Source organism: Rhinopithecus roxellana, chromosome 2 (assembly GCF_007565055.1).
Source record: "Rhinopithecus roxellana isolate Shanxi Qingling chromosome 2, ASM756505v1, whole genome shotgun sequence".
NCBI classification, from domain to species: domain Eukaryota; kingdom Metazoa; phylum Chordata; class Mammalia; order Primates; family Cercopithecidae; genus Rhinopithecus; species Rhinopithecus roxellana.
Window position 1 is genome coordinate 130,770,129 of NC_044550.1, and position 25,276 is coordinate 130,795,404.

The 25,276-nt window shown below is 53.9% G+C and overlaps 1 protein-coding gene and 1 pseudogene across 2 annotated transcripts in view; both read left to right on the forward strand.

The window, feature by feature from the left end:
* The first annotated feature begins 1,396 nt into the window (after positions 1–1,396).
* The window catches only part of RGS12 (regulator of G protein signaling 12), a 148,528-nt gene continuing 124,648 nt past the window's right edge, over positions 1,397–25,276 (forward strand). Inside the window, exons 1-2 of one of the 2 annotated variants that reach the window (XM_030920117.1) lie at positions 1,397–1,485; positions 23,242–25,223. In XM_030920117.1, the coding sequence (XP_030775977.1) occupies positions 23,343–25,223 (1,881 nt within the window). In that variant the 5' untranslated portion in view covers positions 1,397–1,485; positions 23,242–23,342. The remainder of the gene's footprint in view (positions 1,486–23,241; positions 25,224–25,276) is intronic. The other variant, XM_030920127.1, reaches the window with a different exon arrangement.
* LOC115893991 lies at positions 18,329–21,252 on the forward strand (annotated as a pseudogene).

The window sequence follows — 25,276 nt, forward strand, 5'->3', positions numbered from 1 at the left end:
TCAAAGTGATGGGATTACTGGCGTGAGCCACTGCGCCTGGCCTCTTCCCTGGCTCTCTCTGCTGGGTCATCAAGGGCTGGCTGTGTCCCTTGGCCACAGGTCGCAGCTCCTGTTAAGTGGCTCTCTCTCCCTGTCTGGCTTCCTGTAACCGTTCTGGCCGAGTTCCTTTAGTCCTGCAGGTGACACCATCCCTCCTGTCACCTGTCCCAATTCAGCACCTCCCTGTGGCTTCCCCGCTCCCGGGCCGCGCCTCTGCCAGCGGGAGCCTTGCTGGATTCCAGTTGTCCCACTGAGAATGCCATTGATTTCCTCCGGATCCAAACTAGTCACACAAGAACAGATGATGAAGAGCTCCCAAGAAAGCCTGGGGCGGGGGCGGGGGCGGAGAGGAAGCGTTTTGAGCCCATCAAGGCAGGTGACAGGAGAGAAGCAAACCCGAGAGGGGCCGAATCCCTGGGAGGGCAGTAGGGCGAGAGCGTGAACAGCAGCGAGGGGTGCGTCTCGAGGGAAAAAGGCGGCGGGAGAGAATGAGGGGAGGGCAGGAAGGAAGGGGCAGGGAGACCCAGCGCCGCGGAAGGAAGACACGAAGAGGGTGAGGAAGGAACCCCGGCCTAAGGGGTGAAGGCGGCGGCTGGGACGGGGCCAGAGGCGCAGGCCGGGGCCGGGCAGCTCCCCCTCTCGGGCCGGCGGTGCCTCCAGTCCCGCCCCCGCTGCTGCCCGCGCTCCGGGAGGGGCAGACCCGATGGACGCCGCAGTCACCGCGCCGCCTTCGCGAGCGTCCCGGGGCCCGGAGGGAACGGCCTTTCATAGCTGTCCCCGTGGCTTCGCTGCGGGAACTCACGCCGCCCGCGAGGCTGCCGCCAGCTCCGGGCATCTGCCCGGCCGAAAACCCAGGGCGCCGGGGCATGACTCCTCACACCCAGGATTTCCGGGCACCGCGACCCAACTGGAGCGGGACTTCCTTGGACACTGACGGCGAAGGACGGAGACAGCTCAGGCAGGGTCGGCTCCTCCCGGCCACACCGATCTGCCCTTCGCAGGGTGTCCCGGGCCGGCGGAGGCAGGGAAAACCAGCTTGCGGGAATGCAGTCTCTCCCAGCTCCAGGGCCAGGCCAGTGCGAAGCCACACCAGGCGTACCAGGGCCGCCGCGCCCGCAACGGAAGTCCCGCCCCCAGCCGTGGAGCCCCGCCCCTCACTTCTTCCCATCCCCTTCCCTGGCAGTCCCATTCCCACGCTGTACCCACGCGCAGACCCTCGCCCCGCCCCATACCCCGCCCCCGACTCACCCCTCCCCAATCCCCCCCCTTGGCCCCGCCTCGCTTTCAGTTCGCCCCGCCCCTCCCGGCCCCGCCCCTCCTCTGGCCCCGGCTCCGGCCCCGCCCCCGCCTCGACCCCGGGGGGCGGTGGCTGCTGAGGCGACCGTTACGCGCGCGGGCGGTTGCTCGGGCCGGAGCGCCCGGAGCGGGAGCGAGCGGCGCGGCCCGGTAGGTGTGCGGGGCCGGGGCGGGGGCCGGGCGCGCCGCCTCCGCTCTTTCTTTCGCCTCCGGGGCGCGCACCCGCGCCCTCGGCCTCCCGGTCGACCCCGGCCAGCCCTGCTCGGCGCCCGTCCCCTCGGGGTCGCCGCCCGCCCGCCCTGCCTTTTGTTCGCCGGCCCGGCTCAGGCTCCAGGTCCCGGGCCCGGCGCGGCGCGGGGCGGGGCGGGGGCAGGGGCGCGGGGCGCGGGCCTGTGGGGCCTCCTGGCCGGGCGGGTGCGCAGCCTCCTGGGGCCCCGCGCGGTGAGACCCGCCCGGGTCCTTGGCGGGACCCGCGGGGGCGGCGCCGGGCAGAGGGTCCCGCGGGCGAGGAGCGCCTGGGAGCGCCGGGAACGCGGCCCTGATGGCGCTGAGGGGTCCAGGTTCCCTCGTCGGACTCCACGAGCGGCCGCTTTGTTAGGGCAGAGGCTGCCTCCAGAGACCCGAACTCCAGACCCACTGTAGCGACCTGGGCTCGGCTCCACCGCGGTGCCGCGATTGTGCAGTGTAGACAGAGGGTTCCCAAAGCTAGGAAGTGTAGGCAGAGAGGGGACCCAGAGCTGTGCATTGGGGACAGAGAAGGGGCCCAGAGTTGTGGAGTGTAGACAGAAAGGGGCCCAGAGCCATGGAGTATAAACAGTGGAGTGAAGACAGATAGAGGGTCCAGAGCTGTGGAGTGTAGACAGAGAGGGGGCCCAGAGCCGTGGAGTGTAGACAGAGAGCGGGCCCAGAGCCATCGAGTGTAGACAGAGAGGGGACCCATAGCTGTGGAGTGTAGACAGAGTGTCATAGCGGTGCAGACAGAGAAGGGGCCCAGAGCCATGGAATGTGGACTGTGGAGTGTAGACAGATAGGGGGTCCAGAGCCGTAGAGTGTAGACAGTGGAGTGTGGGCAGAGAAGGAGCCCATCGCCGTGGAGTGTGGACTGTGGAGTGTAGACAGAGCCATGGAGTGTGGACAGAGAGGGGGCCCAGAGCCGTGGAGTGTGGATAGAGAGGACCACCTGGCCTCTCACCTGCCTGGTCACTTGTTGGGAATGTGTCCCTGGGCAGGTGACCACCTTCTCTGTGCTTGAGTTTCGTCATTGGACCTGTCTTTGGGGCTGCCGCAAGGGCTAAGAGTGGCTTTGTCTGAAGCCTTCAGTGTGGTCCATGCTGTCCTGTCCAGGGCCCTTCTGAGGCCACAGGGACCTGCAGGATGGCGGGCAAGGCCTGCACAGAAGGATCCCTGGAGGCCTTCCCAGGCAAGGAAGCACCTCACCGTTCGCATAAGGAGACTACCAGGGAGGGCAGAGAGGCAGCTTCGGGCAGCGAGGGCCGCCGGGGTGCAGTCCCACGGGCCTTCCAAGGGGCTGAGGCCTGCCCCCAGAGAAGGTGATGTGGGGAGGGCAGAGTGATTATGAGTAATGGGGAACCAGTTTATGTTTCAGTTTAGAAAGTAATTGTCACCGTGTGAAGTTTCTTCCCCTGAAAAAGCAGTATAAAAAGGTCCATCGTGGCTACTGCTTTTGGGGACTTGAGATGATGGATATCGGGTGCCCGGGCCCTGCCTGGTACCACAGCTCCGCCGATGGGGAAGGCCATGTTGGCTGAGGGCAGGGGTTCAGCCAAGGGCAGTGGGGTGGCTGAGCCTGCAGGTGGGTGATGGGGCCACCTGCAGGGCCTTGGGCTGCACGAGTTGGTGCACACCTGTTTGGGTCTTTTTCTTAAAACTGCAAGTCCACCCTTGTCTCCGAGACCTCTTGAGGCTGGAATCTGCCCTCAGACAGGCTTACATTTCTAGCTCTGGAACTGCAGTGATGCAGATGCCTCTGTGACTGGCAGAACAGAGGGAGGAGCGACAGGGCAGTGGTGACCGGAGGTCTCAGGGAGGTTGACAAAGATAGGGTGGAGGAAAGGCCCCTGGATGTGGGTTGAAGGTGCAGTACTGACCTGTGGAGTGTTCAGGAGAGGGCAGGGGCAGTGTGACCTGAGGGCATGTCATGGGGAGGGTCAGGAGGTGGGAGGGAGGCACTGGATCTGGACTGCAAAGAGGAGGGAATCCAAGGTCAAGGGCTGGCTCCCTTTCTGCCCTGTTTAGGATGAGGGTCTCGGGGAAGAAGGGGTGGCCAGGCCGAGGAGACTTGTGGCACTGGGAGCTGGGACTCAGTGAGGTCCTGGAGGTGGTGAGGGCCCAGAGGTGACAGCTGGGGCCCCAGCCAGCCTGGCTGCTGCTGTGGGAAGGTCTGGGGGTAAAGGAGAGGGAGGATAGGCTGAGGCTGCCGGAAGTCAGCGCTCCAGGCTGATGGAAGGGGGCCGAGTGGGCTCTGCGGGCCTGGTTGGCAGTGTGCGGATCACATTGTCTTTGGACCTTTATTTTTGTCTGAGATGGGCCAAGCAAAACAATCAGGCTGGGCTGGGTGCGGTGACTTAACGCCTGTAATACCAGCACTTTGGGAGGCCGAGGCGGGTGGATCACCTGAGTTCAGGAGTGTGAGACCAGCCTGGCCAACATGGTGTAACCCCGTCTCTACTAAAAATACAAAATTATCGGGGTATGGTGGCACGTGCCTGTAATCCCAGCTACTCGGGAGGCTGAGACAGGAGAATCACTTGAACCTGGGAGGTGGAGGTTGCAGTGAGCCGAGATTACACCATTGCACTCCAGCCTGGATGACAAGAGCAAAACTCCGTCTCAAAAACAGAAAAACTCCATCTCAAAAACACAGACAAACCAACAACAATAACAAACAGGCTGAGGGAATAAACAACTCATTAGTTACGACTTAACACATGCAGGGCTTCAAGCACACAAAATCCTAAAGCCCAGAGCATTTTACATTTTATTTGAATTTGATGGAATTCCTGGAAACATTTTGCTTCCCAGCTGTATAAGTTTCCTATTGCTGTGTAACAAAGCACCACTCAGTGGCTGAAAAGGCAAAAGTTTATTCCCCCTGGTTGGGCTGAAACTGTGGTGTCATCGTCGGTTGACCAAGCTCCCTCCTGAGGCACTGGAGGAGAACGTTTGCCCCCCTGGTCAACTTCTGGGGGCTGGAGGAGAACCATTTGCCCCCACCCCGGTCAGCTTCTGGAGTCTGGAGGAGAACTGTTCGCCCCCCGGTCAGTGTCTGGGGATTGGAGGAGAACTGTTTGCCCCCTTGGTCAGCTTCTGGGAGCTGGAGGAGAACCGTTTGCCCCCCCGATCAGTTGCTGGGGGCTGACCTCATTCCTTGGCTCCCGGCTCCTGCCCTGCTTCCACTGTCCTCCTCTTTATTCTCTCTTTTTAGAGACAGGGTCTCACTTTGTTGCCCAGGTGGAGTGAGGTGGCACAATCATAGCTCACTACAGCCTCGAACTCCTGGATGAAGCCATCCTCCTGCCTCAGCCTCTTGAGTGCCTGGGACTCCAGGCATGTGCCACCATGTCCAGCTAATTTGTCTGTTTTTTTTTTTTTTTTTTTTGGTAGAGATGAGGGTCTCACTATGTTGCCCAGGCTGATCTTGAACTCTTAGCCTCAAGTGATCCTCCTGCCTTAGCTTCTCAAAGGGTTGGGATTGCAGGCCTGAGCCACCGCGCCTAGCCTCTGTCTTCCTCTGCTGTCTTCAAATGTCCAGGATAATCTCCTCCTCCTGGGAGCCTTAGTTTACTCACATCTGCAGATCCATATTGCTGTATAACTTTCACAGTCCCAGGGATTAGGGCCTGGATATCTTTGGGGATGGCTATTCGGCCTACAGCAGGCTCCTCACTTGTCTTAGAAATGACTTCACTTTTCCTGTTGTGTGAGAGGAGCAGCCATCTCGTGCATCCTCCCTGGGATGGGCAGGGTTTGTCTGAGGGAAGGTCCCTGTGGTTTCACATCCCTGTCCTTGGGGAGAGGCGGGAGCCGTCCTGGAAACAGGTGTCCTGGGAAGGAAGATAAGCCTTGCTCAGGATGCAACCCGTCATGAGAGGTTGTGGGAGGTCACTCGTGCTGTGCCTTTTTTAGGAGGTGGAGTCATTACCAGTTCCAAACTGGATACTCCACACAGTGCTCATGCAGTTTCACCTGTGGTTTTTGGGGGCCACCGTTGCAGAAGTTGCCTAGATTCTTCCATGAAGGAGCCTCTTGCCTCGGGCTCTAGACAAGGAACTCTTGGGTTAGAAGTTTCCTTCCCCCATTTTTTTAAGGTCTGGACTTCAGTGAAGGAGAAAAGAAACATCTGGTTTGTTCTTTCTGTTTTTCTTTTCTTTCTGCTTTTCTGTGGACTTGCTGTCCCCAACTCTGTAACCATGGTGATACCTGATATGCGCACACACACTCCACTCACATATCGTTTCCTGCATCTTTGTGTCCCTTAGCAGTGATCTCAGCTGTCCTTCCAGCATGCCTGAAGAAGGGCTGAGTCTGTGGATTGAAGCATCCAGTTGTAGGCGTTCTCCTGCCCTGCCTGGCCCCAGCCCCCGGAGGCAGGATCCTAAATGGCCTGTTTTCTCAGGCATTTCCTGCTGTTGAAGCTGCTCCTTTCGAGTTTGTTGTAGACATTATTTTTTTATTTCTCCTAAAGGCCGAGGGGAGGTTTAGCTCTCCTCTGTCCCATCAGCCTCCCTGTCCCTCTATGTGCCATCATCGTCACATCACCGCTTTTGGTGAGATCTGTAGTCCTCGCTCTTGTGTGACTGTAAGCATTGCTCCTTATTGAGCCAAGGAGTGCCCTGAGCACAGGTCCTCTCACACAGCCCTGTGGATTCACATCTTCTAATCACCCACCTATCAGGATGGTTTGTTTTTCATTGCATCCAGGACACTAGCCCCATCCCCACCCCTTTGTGGTTGGGAGCCTTCTCCTTGCTCCCGCTTGCCCTAGTCTCCAGGAGACCTGCTGCGCCACCGTCACCCACATTTTCCCGTGCTGTCCTCCATCTGTGGGGCTCCCAGTGCACTGGGTCCTGCTCTTCTCTGTCTGCTTGGCTCACTCCTCGTTTTGCTGAAGTCCTACTCTTGATACCTAAGAAACATCACATAGGTTTTTTCTTTTCTTTTTGTCCTTAATTTAGAAAACATCTTTATTTTACTCTTTGGTTACCTTTTAACTTAGCTGGGTATAAAATTTTAGACTGACAATGATTTTTTCAGAATTTTGAAAATGGTGCTTCGTTGCATTTGGTTTCTGTGCTGTTGAGAAGTCTGATGCCATTCTGATTTCAGTTCTTGTGTGTGTGATCTCTCCTGCCCCAAGCTCATAGAAGTGGCTCTTTTCCTTCAGTGTTCTAAGAAACCTGATGATGGCATCTGCTTCCATTTATTGTGCTGGGCACTCCGTGGGCCCCTTCAGGCTGAAGATAGAAGTTTTAAAATTTCAAATATAATTTTCTTTCAGTTTTGCTGTTTTCTCTTTCTGGAACTTTTATTTGGAGGTTGGACCTCCTAGGTTGATCCTCTAATTCTCTTTTTTCTCATCAATGTTGATCTCTTTAATGTTTGTTCAATTTTTTTTTTTTAATTGAGATGGAGTGTCACTCTTTTGCCCAGGCTGGAATGCAGTGGTGCAATCATAGCTCACTGCAGTCTCAAACTCCTGGGCTCAAGCAATCCCCCTGCCTCAACCTCCTGAGTAGCTGGGATTACAAGCATGTACCCCCACACCTGGCAATTTTTACTTTTCATTTTGTTTTTTCATAGTCTCCTCACGTTGCCCCTTTGCTGCTTCTAAGAAGTCAGTCATTTTGGTAGCTGTGTTCCTCCTTTGTGTTATATGGTGATGTGCTTTCAAGCTCCTCTCGGGAATTTTGGCTTCCAGCGGTTTGATTGTGATGTTCTTAGGAGGGTTTGCTTTGCATTTGTCCTGCCCAGGGTTTGTTGAACTTCTTGGATATGTAATTTTTCACCATCTTCAAACTGCTATTAGGTTTGTTTAGTGAATTTTAAAATTTCAGTTACAGTAGTTTTTATTTCTAGAATTTTCACTTATTTTCTAGTTTCCATTTCTCTGCTCTGTCATTTGTTTATTGTGATCATGTTGTCATTAAATCTTTGAACACATACCAGCTGCTTTAACGTTCTTCTCTGCTAATTTCAGCACCTGCTGAAATTATCTCAGGATCATTTCTGTTGGCTTCTTCTGACTGTGGGTCACATCTTCCCGTTTCTTTGAACATCTAGTCATGTTTGATGGTGTACTGGACATTGTAGATGATGACTGTAGTGACTTCTTTTTTCTGAAGAGTGTTGATTTTTGTTCTGGAAGTTAATTTGTCTGGACTCAAATGAAAATATCTGCTGCAGTCTCTGCTTGGTGCTGTTGACCTTCTGGCTGCCTCCTTCTGCTGGACTCTGGGGTCTCTGTGTGTGTGGATGACTCACCACTGGCCAGGACCTAGGCAGAATTTATTAACAGATTTTAGACTGCCTCTTCCCCAGTGACCTCCTTTCTGAGATATGCCCCTCACTGTTCAGCCACCGTGTCCTCCCCAAGCCCTATCTTGGACTCTTCAAGTTGGGAGGATCACAGCTTCTACTGCGCTCTAGCCATTTTTAGAAACACGTTTTGGCCGGGCACGGTGGCTCAAGCCTGTAATCCCAGCACTGTGGGAGGCCGAGACGGGCGAATCACGAGGTCAGGAGATCGAGACCATCCTGGCTAACACGGTGAAACCCCGTCTCTACTAAAAAAAATACAAAAAACTAGCCGGGCGAGGTGGCGGGCGCCTATAGTCCCAGCTACTCGGGAGGCTGAGGCAGGAGAATGGCGGGAACCCGGGAGGCGGAGCTTGCCGTGAGCTGAGATCCGGCCACTGCACTCCAGCCTGGGCGACAGAGCAAGACTCCGTCTCAAAAAAAAAAAAAAAAAAAGGAACACATGTTTTACTTGGTGCAGCTCTCTCCTTTCAGGGGACAACTCCCCTCCACTTTCTGCCTGCTTTTCATAGCTCTCCAGGACCTCCCAGAGTTGGTTTTTATATTTTGTGTCCGGTTGGAACTTGATTTAGCAGCATGGGAGAATGTAGGAGACTGTCAGTTTACGGATAGAGCTGCTGGCATGTTGATTAGTAGCCAGGCATCGGTCTTTGGCAGTTTGCTTGTTTTTCACTTAGAGAGTTCAGGTGATCTCACTTAGAGAGTTCAGGTGATCTCACTTAGAGAGTTCAGGTGATCTCACTTAGAGAGTTCAGGTGATCTCACTTAGAGAGTTCAGGTGATCTCACTTAGAGAGTTCAGGTGATCAGGGAGTGAGTACTCCAGCTAAAAGAAAGTTCCTCCCCTAACAACACCTGACTTCCGTATCTTAAGTGTTAACCTAGAACAGATGCATGCATTTCCTAGATAGGCCAACTAACCTGACTAACCTGGTGGCAGAGAGACTGTGCGTCCTTTATTGCTTTCCTCTGATGCGAGCACCGTAAGGATAGGGCCTACGGGCTCTTCTTTGACTTTCCAGAGGCCCGTGACCCCTGGACCCCTGGACCTGGTGCAGGTATGCTAGGCTGGGGCTCCTCCAAGCTCACTGAGGGTTGGGGGAAAAACGCAGCCTGGCCTGTGTCTGCTGTTCCGCGGTCTTCACCTCACCCCCACAGTCTTTTCTCTGTGCTGCAGTTTGTCTGCAAAATAGGATTAATCATAAGATTGTTGTGAGGTTTAAATAGCGTGATGTGTGGAAAATGGTTAGGAGCAGTGGCTGACACCTGGGAGTCCTGGTCAGCATTAGCGATGGTGCTGTTGGCATTGCTGCAGGCTTGCGTTCTGGCTGCTGGGAACACCTTGGAAGCGCCCAGGCCTTCACTGAGTGCATCTGGGTCTGGCCCCCACTGTGTGCTAGGTTGTGGGAGACGGCAGTGCCGTGGACTCTGCTGAGCTGGAGTGCAGTGAAGGCACTTTGGGCAGGGTGAGGGGCTGGCTTGCCCTGCCTGCCAGAGCCCTCTGCACCCCAGGGTCCTGGAGTCCAGCCTGGGAGTTAGTAGAGCATTGTGTGGAAGAGGGATAGCTCTGTGGATTCCAGCATTTAGCAGCCAGGTTCCTCCCTGTGAGGCTGGGGCAGTTGGCCCTGGGAGTAGGAGGACTGCCTGGGCCCACCCCTCCTAGGAGTTCCTGTGCCTGCTAGCACAAATTATCACCAGCAAGGGGCTAGCCCAGCAGCAGTTGGTCCTGTCACAGTTCTGGAGACCAGAAGCCTAAAGTCAAGGTGTGGCAGAGCTGTGACCCCTCCGAAGGCTCTAGGGGAAGACCCTTCCTGCCTCTCCCAGCTGCTAGGGCTCCCAGCCTTGCTTGGCTTGTGTTTGCATCACTCCAGTCCCTGCCTCTGTCACCATGTGGCATTCTCTCATGTGGCCTTCTCTGGGTCTGTGTCTCCCTTCTGCCTCCCTCTTTTGCGGACACCTGTGATTGCATTTAGGACCCACCTGAGAAATTGGGGATCACTGCCTCGTCTCAGAATCCTTAACATAATCCTTTTCCAAATAGGGTCACAATCACAACTTCTGGGGATTGGGCCCTCGTATCTTTGGGGCTGCCGTTTGCCCCACTGCACCCGCCTAGACCTGGGGGTGGTGAGGAGCCACATGAGGAGGTCACAAGGGTACCACGCTTCAGGCCCCAGGAGCCTCCCCAGCTGCCCTCCTGTTACGTGGGGTCTGTCCCGGCTGCCCTCCTCTGTTACACAGGGTCTGTCCCCGGCTGCCCTGTGGGCAGGACAGGTGCACAGCTTGTCCTTAACATGCTTGGTGCTGGAGAGGCTCACAGTACTGTGAATGTTGGCATCGATTTTATTGTTGTCTTTCTGAGAGCGGGTAAGATACTAAAAGCAAAAGGACCCCTTCAGGCCTAGTGAACACACAAAACAAACAGTGGTGGAACCCTCTGTGTCTTTTTCCCTTGAATCCTGTAGGGGAGTGACCAGGTGTCGGTGAATAGGAGAATCACATGTAGGAGGCTGGAAAAAAGACCCATTTGTTGATGAGAAAAATTGATTTCAGTCTTTCTGGGGTGTTTTGGGCTAAGGAGAGGCCCGCCAGGGACAGGGATGGAGAGTGAGGCTGGGGTCCGAGGCCCAGGGATGGACAGTGAGACTGGAATCTGGGGCTGTGCCTGTCCTTTCCTGTCCTTTACCTGCCACTGTGGGCTTTGTCCAAGGAAGCAGGTATGAGGGAATGAAGGGGTGGGGGGCACAGAGGTGACATGTCCAGGCGGGGTGATGGGGGACCTCCGAGGCGCCAGCAAGGCGGAGGAGGAGACCAACGTGGGCGTTGGAATGAGCCAGGTTAAAACGCAGCCTCTCCAGGGCTAGGCATGCCAGGTACAGTGTTGCCATGCAGCATTTGGGGCGCACTCATACTGAGAAGTTGTCATGTATCTAAGATTCACGTTTAACTGGGTATCCTGTGTTTTTTTATTTTTTTGTTAAATCTGGCAACTCCATTTATAGTCTCACTCCGTGCAGATTTAAAAACCACAAACAGAAGTAAATATCAAGTAGAGATAAAAAGGGAAAGTCAAATACAAATGGAAAGGAAGAATTGAGGAGGTTTGACCTTCAGTGTTCCAAAGATACTGAACTAGTGTTTGTTTCTGGAATCAGAAAATTTCATCAGCTGTGGGGCACCGGGATATTCTGGAGGGCTGTGGCCTTCGTGTGTCCTGTTCACTTTTCCCAAAGCCAGGTCATCACCAGGCCGGTGCCCAGAGTGAGCTAGCAGTGCAGGCTCTGCTGGACTGACCGCAGGGTCGAGTTGGCGCCTGTGACGTGGCTTGGGCCCTGTGGGCTTGGGCCCTGGCTGTTGTGGTCTGGGGTGGGTGGGGTTGGGGGCTTGGCTTCTGCTCTTGTCTGAGTGTCTTTGTGGTGTGGTGCTTCTGCAGGATTGGAGTTTCTGGAGTTCACGTTGTGTGGCCTTCAAAACCACAGAGACACAGGCAGGTGGGGCCCGTTGTGCTCAGCCCCTTCCAGTCTCTTGTGACTGGTGGGCTCTGCTCCCCCTGCTTACAAAAGTGGGTCCTCCTGCCCCTTGCAGGGGGCCTGTGTGTGCACCCACAGCACCACATCAGAAAGCCCCAGAAGGCTGTGGGGCGACGTCTCTGTACATGAGAAGGGAGGCGACCCAGGAGTGGACAGGCACAGCCGGCGTGTGGGGCCCCTGCTCTGTGGGTAGGTTCTCAGAGCCCGGGGGCTGGGGGTGTTGGAGGGGTCAGTGGGGGCTTCAGGTAGGAGGTGGGCTGTGAGCTGAACCTCAGAGTTGTGGACAGAGGAGAGAGGACCCGTTTCAGGAGAGAGTGATTTTTGCAAATGGTGTCCTACTGCATGGCCTGGCCCTGCTGTGCACTGTGGCATTGGGCTGTCTAACAGTCTGTGACCCCGCGGCAGCTGGCCCTGGGAGTTCGGGACCATCACCGGTTGCCTGTTCGTAGTTGCCCACCTGGAGCTGCTGCAGAAGGCGCGAGACAGTTCTTGAATGAATCAATGAATGAATGAGGGAGCAGGAAAATCATGGGGCCGTGAGGAAGTGGGTCTGACTGAGGAAGTGGGTCTGACTGAGGAAGTGGGTCTGACTGAGGAGGACGTTGAGGTTTGGGGGGGCACCTAGTGAGGGAGCCTCAAGAGGCTGGACCCAGTGGGACAGGTGCTTGGGCAGGGATTAGGAAGTGGGGAAGGACAAAGCACTGGCAGCTGTGGGCAGGAGGAGGGTGAGGACAGGGTGGGCCGGCAAGTGGGGTGCAGCAGGGAGTCCAGCAGGAGGTGTGGCCGCTATGCAAGGTGAGCCTTGGTATGGCGACCTAGGCAGGGAGGATGTGGGAGGGCCTCCGACTGGATGGGGACATGGGTGACAGCTGCAGAGCGCCTGCAGGCTCCCCCAGCCTCACCTCTGTGGCCGTTGCCGGAGGATACTGGAACCAGCAGTGCTATATTTCAGCATCTGTGCAGATACCCTGTCCCTGGAGGCTCTTTTGCGTCGTGGACTCTGGGTCCTTGGAGGATCCTGCAGAGTTTCCCTTCCTTGGGAGAAGCCCCCTCCTCTTCCTCAGCAGCTTGAGCTTGCCCTGGTAGTGGGGGGAACAAGAGGCAGGAGGAACAAAGGCAACTTGTCTCCCTGGTTGCCTGACTTCCTCCCGCCCCACAGACCTGCCCCTGCTGTGTTCTCTAGAAGTAAAACAGAGCTAAGAAGCTAAAGCCAGTGTTCACACTTTATGTTATTAGTATTAGTGTGATGTTAGCACAACTATTTCTTCAACTTTATATGACTTTCTGAATGCTACTTCCTTTTACTGTTGCTGGACTGTAATAGTGTATACCTTTTTCTCAAGTGTTCAAAGAAACAAAGCATTCTGAAAGTTGCCAGTCTTTAATTTCTTCTTTACCTCTCATTTCTTTCCCCTAATCATTCATATTTGCAGTACTTCCAAATTTTGAAAACTGCATTGTTTTTTGAGTGAATTCTTTTCTAAGCACCGAATCACTGTGTTGCTGCCTAGCAATGTGCGGGATCTTTCTGAGATTGACTCTGGAAGAGAAAGAAAGTGCATTTGCTCCACGAGCCCGGAATGGAGGCATTTAATGTGTGTGTCCCTGATGCTCAGCCTCTTGGTTTCTTTGGATTTGAAATGTTAAAACCTCAAGAACTGACATTTATAAAAGACCCACGCAAAACTATGCATGATGACAAAATGCTGACCTGGGACATTTTATGTATTGTACTCTTCAGTTCAGCCGAATATATTATTCAAAAACTATGCATATTTCTTCAAAAACTACTCATAATGTTGGTGGCTACTGACCTGCTGCCTAAACGTAGATGATTAATATTCAGATTCAGGAGACTAAAGCTACCCAGGAACTGAGACAGACTCTGTGAGAACCAGATACATAGTTTTTGTTAGCGGAAATGTGTGCTTCCAGGGAGGCTGCTTTCTCCCAGGCATGTGCTGGTGGAGAGGGAGGCAGCCGGGGCCACACTGTGGAGCCCGGACTGCAGTCAGCCAGCCTGGCTTTGAATCCTAACTGCCTCCAGTCGTGGTGCCGGAGCCTCGGTTTCCTCATTTATAAAATGGGATAATTAGACTTCGCTTGTGAGATTATGATCAGTTCGGCTTCTTTTTAGCCACTTTTCCCCATTCTGTAGTGTTTGTCTCTGGTGTATCTGGCGTAATTTCCTTAATCACCTCCTCACAGAGGAGATTTCAGGGACCATTTTTGAAACCACCTGCTGTACATTGCCACCTAGAAGTAAGTACAGCGGCATTTTGTGCTGATAGCAGGAACGGCAGCAAGTCGAACGACCCTGGAGGTATTTTGCATCATGTGGCACGTTGGTTTGCTGCTGCTGTGCAGCACGCTGTGTCTGTAGCTGCAAGGCTTCTGGGGTCAGGCGTCCTGGTGACGCTCACGCAGGGCTGTGATCAAGGCGTCGGCCAGGGCGATGAGGATTCGCTTCCATGCACTCTCGTGTGGCTGCCGGCAGCCTCAGAAAATCCGCTTCCAGGGTTGGTAATATCGCTGTTGGAAGACTTCACGTCCTCGCTGGCCGTTGGCCAGAGACACCCATTCCTTGTCATGTGGGTGGCTTCTTTGGGCAGCTCACAGCTGGGCAGTGAGTTCCCTGAGAGCGAGTGAGGGAGAGCATGAGCGAGACGAAAGCCATGGTTTTTTGGTAACCTCATCTTGGAAGTGACACCCATCTCTTTTGCACATTCTGTTTGTTAGAAGCGAGTTGCTAGGTCCAGCCCACACCCCAGGGGAGGGACTGCAGGGGCAGGATGACCAGGAGGTGGTGTCATGGGGGCCATCTCAGAGGCTACCTGTCACCTTGCACCTGCTGCTCCCAGAGATTCATGTCCCTCCTACACACAAGATACACTCCCCACAAGATCCTTTTGTGACAGCATCTGCTCAGAGCCCCGCATCATCCTCGAAACTGGCTCTAGGTGGGCTGAGGTGCAGCTCCTGGGGTGCACGGTGCCCCGGTCTGTTGACCTGAACTAGAGAGACACGCTGTCAGCTCATCCACCCACAGCCACGGTGCCATCATGGCAAGTACCGCAGGCCAGACCTGCCTGTTCAAAATGAGGGAAAATGGAGGCAGAAAGGAGCCTCAGGCGTGCCTCACTTCGGAGACTCAGCCTGGCAGATGGTGGCAGTTCCTTGTTCAGGTGTCACGATTTGGGATTGTTAACTGTCCCTCTGCCCTCAGAGGCTTTGAGTCCTCTCTCTGACTCATGCTTCCCTTTGTCTGAAACACAGCACCTGATTGCAGTTGAGTTGTTCCCTCAGCCTGCTTCCTGCCAGTAGGATTTTGGGGTTCAGCACCCACTTTTTATTTTGTACTAACTCTGACGCTTGTAGTTCAAGCTGGCAGTGATAGTTCTAAGTTTATGGGCCCCCTGGGAGTCTCACTGGTGTCCATTCCATCAGGCACGAGCCATACCTGGTATCCCTCCGAGATGAGCCCTGCTCTGCCTCGGGGTCCTGAAGGGTGAGGAGTCATGCCCATAAGCTTCTTGGGGCCTAGTTGTTCCATGAGAGTCTGGAAGGCCCACCCTTCATCTCTTTACAGGGGCTCCAGCCATCTTGCTGTACCTCAGCACACAGCACCTTTCCCTTGATATCACGTGCACAGCAGGCTTGCCTTGGACAGAAGCGGAAGGAGGAACTGGCTGGCTGGAGCATTGGGGGCCATGGGGCAGTGGGCTGCTCAGAGGAGAGTCAGTGGCAGGAGGTGCAATGACGATGACATGAGTTTAGGGGAGGGTGTGGAGACGAGGAGACGGATGCAGGTGTCACTCCACCATAGTGTGGGGACAAAGGCTGACTTGGGAAGTCCCACTCGCTAAGCGGCATGGCCTTTCCACCCCGTGTCATGTAGATTTCTTTAGCATAACTGGAGTTGAATGTTTGGGCTCCTGTCCTGCCTTGCTGTAGACACATGGCACCCTCTGTTCCTCAGTCAGGCACTGGACTTGATGACGTTTCCTTCCTTAAACACAAATAGCTGTCGGTCTGCTCCAGCACTGAAGCCTCCGGGTCACTGCACGGGTGCCTAGCGAGGCAGTAACTGGTGCAGGGGACTGAGCAGGCAGCAGGGAGTGGTCCCGGGCGTCTGAGCCCACCCTCTGTGGCACTCTGCTTCTGTTTGGGTGGGGAATGTCCTGGGGGACGCTGGTGGGTGGGAACAACACAGCTCTTGCCTTATGAACCCGGCAAGTAGCAACAGCCCTCGCTGGAGGAGCTGGGTTGGGCTGGGTAGGGGGTGATGGGGTGATGGGGTTTGGGGTCAGGGAGTGACGGTGGATTCCAGGTGCTTTTTTGGAGGCTTCTTTCTAGCCCCTCACTGTAGGCAACTAAGTGTGCCGGGATGAGTTTTCATCAGTTTCCGATGTTTGGTTTCTCTCATCACGTCACTCTCTTTTCTGAGTTGGTGCTGACCAAGCTCTTGTTGACGGATGTGGGGTTTGGGGTGAGCCCATCATTCACACCTCTTAACTGCCTCTCCCCACCAGCTTAGGAGCTTTATGGAACAGCACGCGCTGCTGCTTTTCTGTCCTGGGTATGGCCTTTGCCGATGCGTCTTGCTCTTAGGCAGACTGTCTTGGACGTGGGCCTGTGCACCGCTGGGGATAGGCCACACTGCGGAGCGTGTGCACACGGCGTGAGGTCCGTCTCCACCGAGCCAGCCTGGGGTGGGATTGCCGTGGGTCTGAAGAGAGAAGGCCAGGTGGATTTTTGTAAAACTAGCAATTAGGTATTTTATTCATGATTACAATGGCCTTCATGTAAAACCTCATCAACCCTCTTACTTTTACTTTTTTAGTACAAAAGTAATATTTGTTATTTTTAGAAAATGTAGAAAACATGCATAGAAATAATTACATTCAGATACTTAGAGAAAGTTAAGAATGTTTCAGCCAAATAGGTTCTTGGCACCCTTCCCTCCTTCCCTCACTCGGCAGGCGTGGATCGCGCACCTGCCCCAGGCCATGGGTGTGCCAACCCCAAGGCCTCGCGGCCCCTGCTTGTGCCTAGAACTGTGCCTAGCATGGAGAGGGCGCTCCCCACTGGGAAATGTGTGGACAGACGGCAGTCTGTTTCCTTATGTTCGCAGAACTCTTTTAAGTGCCCTGGTATTTGGGCAGGAGATGTGAAATTCTACACTCAGAAGGTCCTGCCTGACACACAGTCCTTTTAAAAAGGGTCCTTCCTTCTTCCCAAAGTTCCAAAAAGTCTTTTAGAGACAGCAGGGGGTATTTTCCTTACCTGGTGTATTTGGGCTCCAGCCAGACTCACCAGGATGTCTGGGGGCGCCCGGGCAGAGGAAACGTGCAGAGGCTTAGGAAGCATGGTTGGTGTTTGTGGGATTCTTGGGGTGATGCCTTGGTGAACTGCCCCAGGACCATGTGGTCAGGTGTGCAGGCAGCCCTGGGCCCAGGGGCTGTGTGCACGGAGCACCTGTCCATCTGGTGCTGCTAGGGCGCTGGCCCTGAGCTGGTTGCGGAATTGCAGGTCTGCATCTGCTGTGTTCCTCCCAATGCCTGCAGCACCCCAATTTTTGGCCAGACAGGGCCGGTGCACTTCTGGAGGTGAGCAGAAAGAAACACACGTGACAATCTCAACAGCTGGCATTAGTAAGAGGCTGTGTCCTCGATGAGAGAGATTCTGTTCCCTGTCACAGGACTTGGGGCAGATTCAGATGTGAAGCATGTTAGGTCAGCACTCCCCTTGCTGCAGGCGGGCCATGGCACTGTAATGGCGAGGCACCCTCCCCGTTTGCAGATTGTAAGTCTTGGAGCGAGGCTAGCGATTCGTACTTATTTCCACGGGCGGCCGGGGTGCAAGGTGCATGGGGAGAACAGCTGGTCCGTGGCGCTGTGTGCTCTGGGTGGCCTGTGCAGCCCTGTGATGGTCTCCCCAGGCCACCACCTGGCTGCCTAAGGCCCACGCACCTGCAGGCTCTGTGTTCTCAGGTGTCTGGCGGTAGATTCTCATGCCTTTGTGGGAGACTTGTCTTTTTCTTCTGAAAGTTCTGTGGGACTTTTTTCATCTCCTTGCTCAGGGCTTGGTGGGCCCTTTGCATTCGAAGATTCTTGTCTGCCTTTAGCTCTGGGAAGCGGCTGGCACTGTTCAGGGCTGGGAGCCACTCTCTCAGGATTGTGCTGTCATCTGTTGTGTCCTGGGTTACCTGTCCCCTCCCAGGCCCTTTGTTGAAGGCCGAGAGGTCTTCCTGGAAGGGACTATTTTCCTTATGTTACAGCCTGAGCCTGCGCAGAGTCTCGCACGTAGTCGGCACTCGCAACACTGCTGAATGGCAGGTGTCTGTTGAGGGGAACCGTGTGGGGCAGGATCTGGGACCTGGGAATGGCTGGTGTCCTCTGAGGGGGACCAAGTGGGAGAGGAGCTGGGGCCTGGGAGGCTAAGGCAAGGGCTGTCTCCAGTCCACGCTGCACCCCGAGAAGAGAAGTGTGGAAAGGTATTGACTGGTGGCTCAGTAAAATGGCCTGGAAGTGGCCTTCATGATTCCAGAATCTGCTCACTCCCTTTGGCACCGTGTCCTGCCGTGTCCAGGGTGGGCAGGTCCAGTCTGGTCTGGGTCCAGGGAAGGTCTGGGAAGAGTGACCACTCACCTCTTGGAGGGCCCCTCAGGTGAGTGGTGGAGGTGGATGGATGCAGGGATGGCCAGTGCGGGTCTGCATGGGTGTGTCTTGGAGGGCAGGCATCAGATCGTCTGGTGTGTGTGTCCCTGATGTGGTGGGAGAGGGGGTGCCGGGTGGGTGTTTGGCACCTGTGGGCACTGTGAGGTGGTGATGGGGGGAGGCTGCTGGGACATGATGACTGTGGAAGGGTGGGAGGTGGGCAGGCGCCTGTGGGGGCAGGTCCCAGCTGGAGAAGGTGGTGTGGTGTCTTGCTGTCTCAGGCCCTTCCTCTGTGAATCCATGTAAGTGTGGGTAAGCCAAGAATAGCCCGAGTTCAAATGCACCTTTGCTGTTAATTGGCTGTGTGCTGGTAGACAAGTTACGTAGCTTCTCTGTGCCCCCACTCCCTCATCTGCATGCGAGAATTGTAACAGAGCCTTCCTCAGAGCAGTGGTGTTTAGGATGACATGCGCTGCACGGCAAGTCCTGGTAGTGGGGGCTGCCATAGCAGCCTGTGGGGTCACCCGGGAGGCTGTGATAGTCAATGTAGTGCTGTTCTTGCCCCTCGCTGTCCTCTTCTCCTCAGTGCGCCCAGACTCTCTGCCCTCGGAGGACAGCTTCTCTCTCGCCTCGCACTGTGTACTTGGTCATTACGGCTAGGTACTGGCTTGGTCTTTCCGGCCCTGCCTCGCTTGGGGCCTGCTGCATCGTGGCTCAGGGCTAGGACCCCTCTCTGTACTTGCAGGTCTGGGGTGCTGCCCAGCATGAGTGGAGGAGTTGATCAGAACAGGACCTTTCATAGGAGGTTTAACTCTGGAAGGGAATAGAAAAGTGTCATGGCAACAATATTTATTTCTAGATCACCCTGAGTTTGTTTCCTTTGTTTTGTTTTATTGTCCTCTTTACACCCTGAGTTTTAAATGATGAGTGAGTGAAGGAGTGACAGTGCGGGTTGAGCATCTCTTTCCAGATGCTCCAGAATCGGAAACCTTTGACACGGATGTGACGCCCCAGGCATCGCTGAGCTGGTGACACCTTTGCTTTCTAATGGCTTGATGGACACCAGCCTTGTTTCATGGACAACATTATCAAAAATACTGCACAAAATTACCCTCAGGCTGTGTGTATAAGGTGTATATGAAACATACATGAATTTCCTGTTCAGATCTGGGTCCTATCGCAACATATCTCATTACGTATATATAGATATTCCAGAATCAGAAAAAATCCACAGCACTTCAGGTCCCAAAAATCTCTTCTAAGGGACACTCAGCCTGTGTGGTGTGGTCGGTGACTGCTGATGGGAGGTGGCAGTGTTGTGCGGCCAGTGGGGACCTTCGTATCACATCCCATCTTTGCCTCGGGGCTTGGCTGAATTGCTTCTGGCTGGACCTTGTTCCCTTTTCCACACAACGAAGAGGCTGGGTTAGATGATCTCCAGTCAGGGTGTTTCAGAGTTAGCTGGAAGGTGTGTGTGTGTGTGTGTGTGTGTGTGTGTGTGTGTGTGTGTGTGTGGAGTAGTTGGAGCTTCCTGGCCTTGCCCCAGACTTACTAAGTCAGAGTCTCTAGGAGGTGCAGGGACCTGGGAGTGGGCGTTCTTACTGGTAGCCCCGATGCTGTAATGCAAGTTCAGCTGGAATCCAGTGCCCTGTGGTCTTCTGAATTTCACTGTCTGTTCTGCTAGCTTTACTATTAATTGATACAGTTTAAGGAAAAATTAAACTATAAGCTGAACATATGTGATTATTTTGGGAGGCCAAAGTGGGAGGATTGCTTGAGGTCAGAAGTTTGAGACTACTCTGGGCAACAGAGTGAGACCTCGTCTACAGAAAAATTAAAACGTTAGCCAACGTTCACTGGGTGTCTTTCCCTCGGCCCCTTCACCCACGTGGTGAACACTGTGGACCTGCGAGGGTGTGAGGGTTGCGTTCCTGCGTTCTGGACTCTTTCCCCATTACTGAGAAGCAGCTGTGTGAAATATGAGTTGGCAAGGAAGATCAGCATGTAGGCTTAGACCCAGACGGTATCTGCAGCCTCCTGAGCTACCTGGGCCTGGGCTTGAGCCCAGCGGTGAATAGCCTCAGTAAGAGGGACCACCACCTGAAGGTCGGGGTCCTGCACCTGGCCAGGAGAGAGGAAGATCACGGTGCCACTGAAATTCTTGTGCTGGACCAGGAAGCTGATCTCCAGGAGCTGTCTCAAAGACTGGGATGAATGTGGAGATGGTCCTGATGTCCAGGGGAAGTTTCTGCCAAAATCAGAGCAATTTAAATTGCCAGAAGGAGGTGAAGGGCAACCACAGGTTTCAACAAAGACAAGCTGAAGCAATGCAAACTGGTTTTATATTAGATACATGACTTAAAATATCTCAATACAGTTTTACAGTTTTCTCCAAAAAAAAAAAAATTAGCTGAGTATGGGGGTGTGCTCGCTATGGCTAGAGCCCAGGAGTGGGTTTGAGGCTGCCCTGAGCAATGACTGTGCCACTGCTCTCCAGCCTGGGCAATGGAGTGAGACCCTGTCTCTAAAAAATAAAAACAAACGTGATTATAGATAATAAGATATTACTTATATGAATTACACACCATTTCTTTTTAATAAGCAGAGGCACATGACAGTAAGAGTCTAGTAGAAAAATTGAGTGGACTCCATAGAAGACTGTTATCCATCATTATGTCACACAGTGTGAGGCAGATGGTGTAAATAAACTGGGAAGTCATGTCTTTCATTGAGGCAGTATCTATTCTTGTTTGAAGAGAAAGCCAAGAGGTGCTCTGTTCCTGGAGGAAGCCATCAAGGCTTCATGACCTGCTGTCCTGGGGCCGTTCACAGTGATAGCTGGCATTTGCTGTAACGGGAACAACAGCACCTTTGTTGTGTGACATCTACCGTGAGCCAGATACTTTTCTGAGTGTGCTTTAGTGAGACTTTCACGCATGTCCTGCTTTCCCTCTCACCTCACCTGTGATAAAGTGATTCCCCCTTGTATTTGTTTCCTGGGGTTGCTGAAAGAAATTACCACAAACTGGGGGGCTTAAGACAACACGCATTAATTCTCCTGCGTTTTCAGGGGCCTCATGTCTGCAGTCACTGTGACCTGGCTGATGGCAGATGTGGCAGAGCTGGGTTCCTCTGGCGGCTTTAAGTCTGCTTCCTTCACCTTTGCAGCTTCTGGAGGCGATCGCCTGCCCGTCTGCCTGGGCTTGAGACCCGTCCTTGAATCCCTGTGATCTCTGCATCCTTCCCACATGGCCATCCCCTCTGGCTCTGACCCCAGGCTCACACGGGCGCACCTGACACTCTCCCCATCTCCAGAGCCTTCACGAGGTCACGTGGATGGGAGGAGCCATCCAGAAGCTTGGGAGTGAAGACGTGGGTGTATCGGGGCCAGCAGCCAGCCTGTCACACCTCTGAAGGAGATCCAATGAGAAGATCCCCAGGGATGTTTCTTGGCCAACTTTTACATTTACTTATTTATTTTTTAATGATGAACATTAAATAGTTAAATGCCCAGTCCTAATATTTAAATTATTAATATAGTACTACTTAGATATTGAGTAATGTAATTTATATTCATTTTTGACTCTTCTCTATCAAAACATAATTTTACTAAGTGCGCATGTTGTATGTCCGTGTTTGTCATCACAGAAGCCACTCTTGGAGTCACCCAGTGATAGCCTTTCCACTTTATCTAGTTCTGTAGCTTTTGTGTGTGTAAATTACTTCAAATCTGTTTATGATCCTGTTGCTGGAAACTGTATCCCAAGACACAAAAATCTCTTCTAATACCTTTAAAACAATTATTTCTTTAAAAAACATACCCTCTGTTCTATTTTGCGTCTTCACAACATCATCACTTACTGTATTGCTTTTTCAAGTGATCTTTAAAGAGTCTTGCAGGAGAGACTACACAGCAGGCCTGAGACCATCCGGAGAGGCTTGTGTGCCAGGCTGGCCCCTGAGTGGTGTCAGGACGGTGCCCACCGTCCTCACTGAGGAGGGGCTCCCTGTGCTCAGCTGCTTGTGTGGGCAACAGGGTTTGTGCTGAGAACCTGCCTTCCCTCTGGGAGTCCAGAGTCTGGGTGCGAGGCAGGCAGAGAGTGCCCTTGTGCCCAGCCCAAAGTCAGAACTCTGGCACTGAGTCTCCGGTGGTCTTCCCTGGTGACGACACTGCACACACTGTTACGGCTCACTCTGGGGGGAGCTCAGTGCGTCCTGCGCGACCCCACCGGGAGAGGATTCTGGAAGCTCGGGCCAAGTTTCCTCAGAACATCGCCCCATGGGCCTCTGCCCCTGCTGATTTTGTGTGGAATCCTTTCGCTCTGATGAATCTCAGCTGTGAGTGCACCTTTGTACTAAGTCCTGGGAATCACTGGCCTGGGGGTGGTCTGGGAACCCCTGACAAGTTTGTTCTTAATGACAGCCAATACTTTTAAAGTCATACCCCCTGGAAGAATTGAGTTAATGTGATGTTTCTTTGCTTTTCTTGGTGGTGGTTTTTATCTAGCCTGTGGGTGGCCTCTGCAGTATTGATTGAGGTTGTTTCAGGCTAATGCACTTTCCCCCACACAGTATATTCAAAATAAATTAATGTGGAAGGGTCATGGAATATTAGGTGACCCCTCTCCTGAGGGGAAACTCTATGTGAGGGAATTTGTAATCAACTAAGGAGTTAGACTCTGTTCTGCAGGTGTCTTTGAACCTGAAGCCTGTAGAAGGCCTTGCTTCTCACGCTTGGACGCTGCTGTCCTATGAAACGTGGGTTTGGGTGTGTTTGTTCTGAGTGGAGCCCGAGAGTCTGCCTTTCAGACAGGCTGCCAGTCCACGGACGACACTTTGAGTAGCAAGGGGCTCTTTCCATCCATCAGAGGGTGTGGAAGCAGCACGGGGAAGCAGTCTTGCATCCTCACGCCCACGGTGGGTCGGTGGGTCTGCCGGGCAGGAACAGGAACTCGTGCAGTAACAAGGTAGCAGTTGTGGGAGACATTTTCTACTCCGAAAGGAAGTTTCTTTGCCTGACTTGAAGATTTATTATCTATAGACACTTAGAGGTGCTTTCTGTGGTGGTTTTTATTATGAATTATGTTTTTGTGTTTAGGTAATACCAGTGAGCAGTGGAGAAAGATGGGCTTTAATAGTGAGCTGTTCATTTTTCTTTCTTAGGGCACTGTTTGAAGAAGCAAACATGGTAGCATCAAGCATTCCCTCAAATATGGCTCCACGGGAACAATGAGACGTGCTCTTTGTCTTGGAAGCTCATCAGAATGTTTAGAGTTGGGGAGGCGTCCAAGCGCCCATTGCCTGGGCCGGCGCCCCCAAGGGTGCGGAGTGTGGAGGTTGCCCGGGGGAGGGCCGGCTATGGATTCACACTTTCGGGACAGGCGCCCTGTGTGCTCAGCTGCGTCATGAGAGGGAGCCCTGCGGATTTCGTGGGCCTCCGAGCTGGAGACCAGATATTTGCTGTCAATGAAATCAACGTGAAAAAAGCATCTCATGAAGATGTAGTGAAATTAATTGGGAAGTGCTCTGGTGTCCTGCACATGGTGATCGCTGAAGGCATCGGCCGCCTGGAATCCTGTTCCAGTGACGAAGACGGGGGACTCTATGAAGGAAAAGGCTGGCCGAAACCCAAGCTGGATTCTAAAGCACTCGGTATAAACAGAGCAGAGCGAGTCGTGGAGGAAATGCAGTCTGGTGGAATTTTCAATATGATTTTTGAAAACCCGAGCCTTTGTGCGAGCAGTTCAGAGCCCTTGAAATTGAAACAAAGATCGCTTTCGGAGTCGGCCGCAGCTCGATTTGATGTTGGACATGAAAGTATAAATAATCCAAATCCCAGCATGCTTTCTAAGGAGGAAATATCAAAAGTTATTCATGATGATTCGGTTTTCAGCATTGGACTAGAAAGTCATGACGATTTCACATTGGATGCAAGTATTTTAAACGTGGCGATGATTGTGGGCTACTTAGGCTCCATTGAGCTTCCTTCCACGAGTTCCAACCTGGAGTCCGACAGCTTACAAGCCATCCGCGGCTGCATGCGGCGCCTGCGGGCAGAGCAGAAAATCCACTCGCTGGTGACCATGAAGATCATGCACGACTGTGTGCAGCTGAGCACTGACAAGGCTGGGGTCGTGGCCGAGTACCCGGCCGAGAAGCTGGCCTTCAGCGCCGTGTGCCCGGATGACCGGCGATTTTTTGGGTTGGTGACCATGCAGACGAATGATGACGGGAGCCTGGCCCAGGAGGAGGAGGGCGCCCTGCGGACTTCCTGCCACGTATTCATGGTGGACCCAGACTTGTTTAATCACAAGATCCACCAAGGCATTGCTCGGCGGTTTGGGTTTGAGTGCACGGCTGACCCGGACACCAATGGCTGTCTGGAATTCCCGGCGTCCTCCCTCCCTGTCCTACAGTTCATCTCTGTCCTGTACCGAGACATGGGTGAGCTGATTGAGGGCATGCGGGCCCGCGCCTTTCTGGATGGGGACGCCGATGCCCACCAGAACAACAGCACCAGCAGCAACAGTGACAGCGGCATCGGGAACTTCCACCAGGAGGAGAAGAGCAACCGAGTCCTTGTGGTGGACCTGGGTGGGAGCTCAAGCAGGCACGGCCCCGGAAGCAGCGTGTGGGACGGTGTGGGTGGGAGGGGTACCCAGCCCTGGGGTGCTCCCTGGACTGGGCCCTTCTGTCCGGACTCCGAAGGGAGCCCCCCATTTGAGGCCGCTCATCAGACTGACAGGTTCCGGGACCTAAATAAGCACCTAGGACCGGCCTCTCCTGTGGACGTGCCTTCAGCTTCTTTGAGGAGCTCAGTCCCCCCTTCCAAGAGGGGCACCGTGGGCGCCAGCTGTGGTTTCAACCAGCGCTGGCTCCCGGTTCACGTGCTCCGGGAGTGGCAGTGCGGACATGCCAGCGACCAGGAGTCTTACACAGATTCCACTGACGGCTGGTCCAGCGTCAACTGCGGCACACTGCCCCCTCCTATGAGCAAGATCCCCGCAGACCGCTACAGGGTGGAGGGCAGCTTCGCGCAGCCCCCACTGAGCGCTCCGAAGAGGGAGTGGTCCAGGAAGGCCTTTGGAATGCAAAACATTTTTGGTCCCCATCGAAGTGTTCGAAAGACTAAGGAAGATAAAAAGGTAAGCCTGCCAGAAGCCACTCAGCACAGAGGCCCAACCTCCTCACTTAGCAG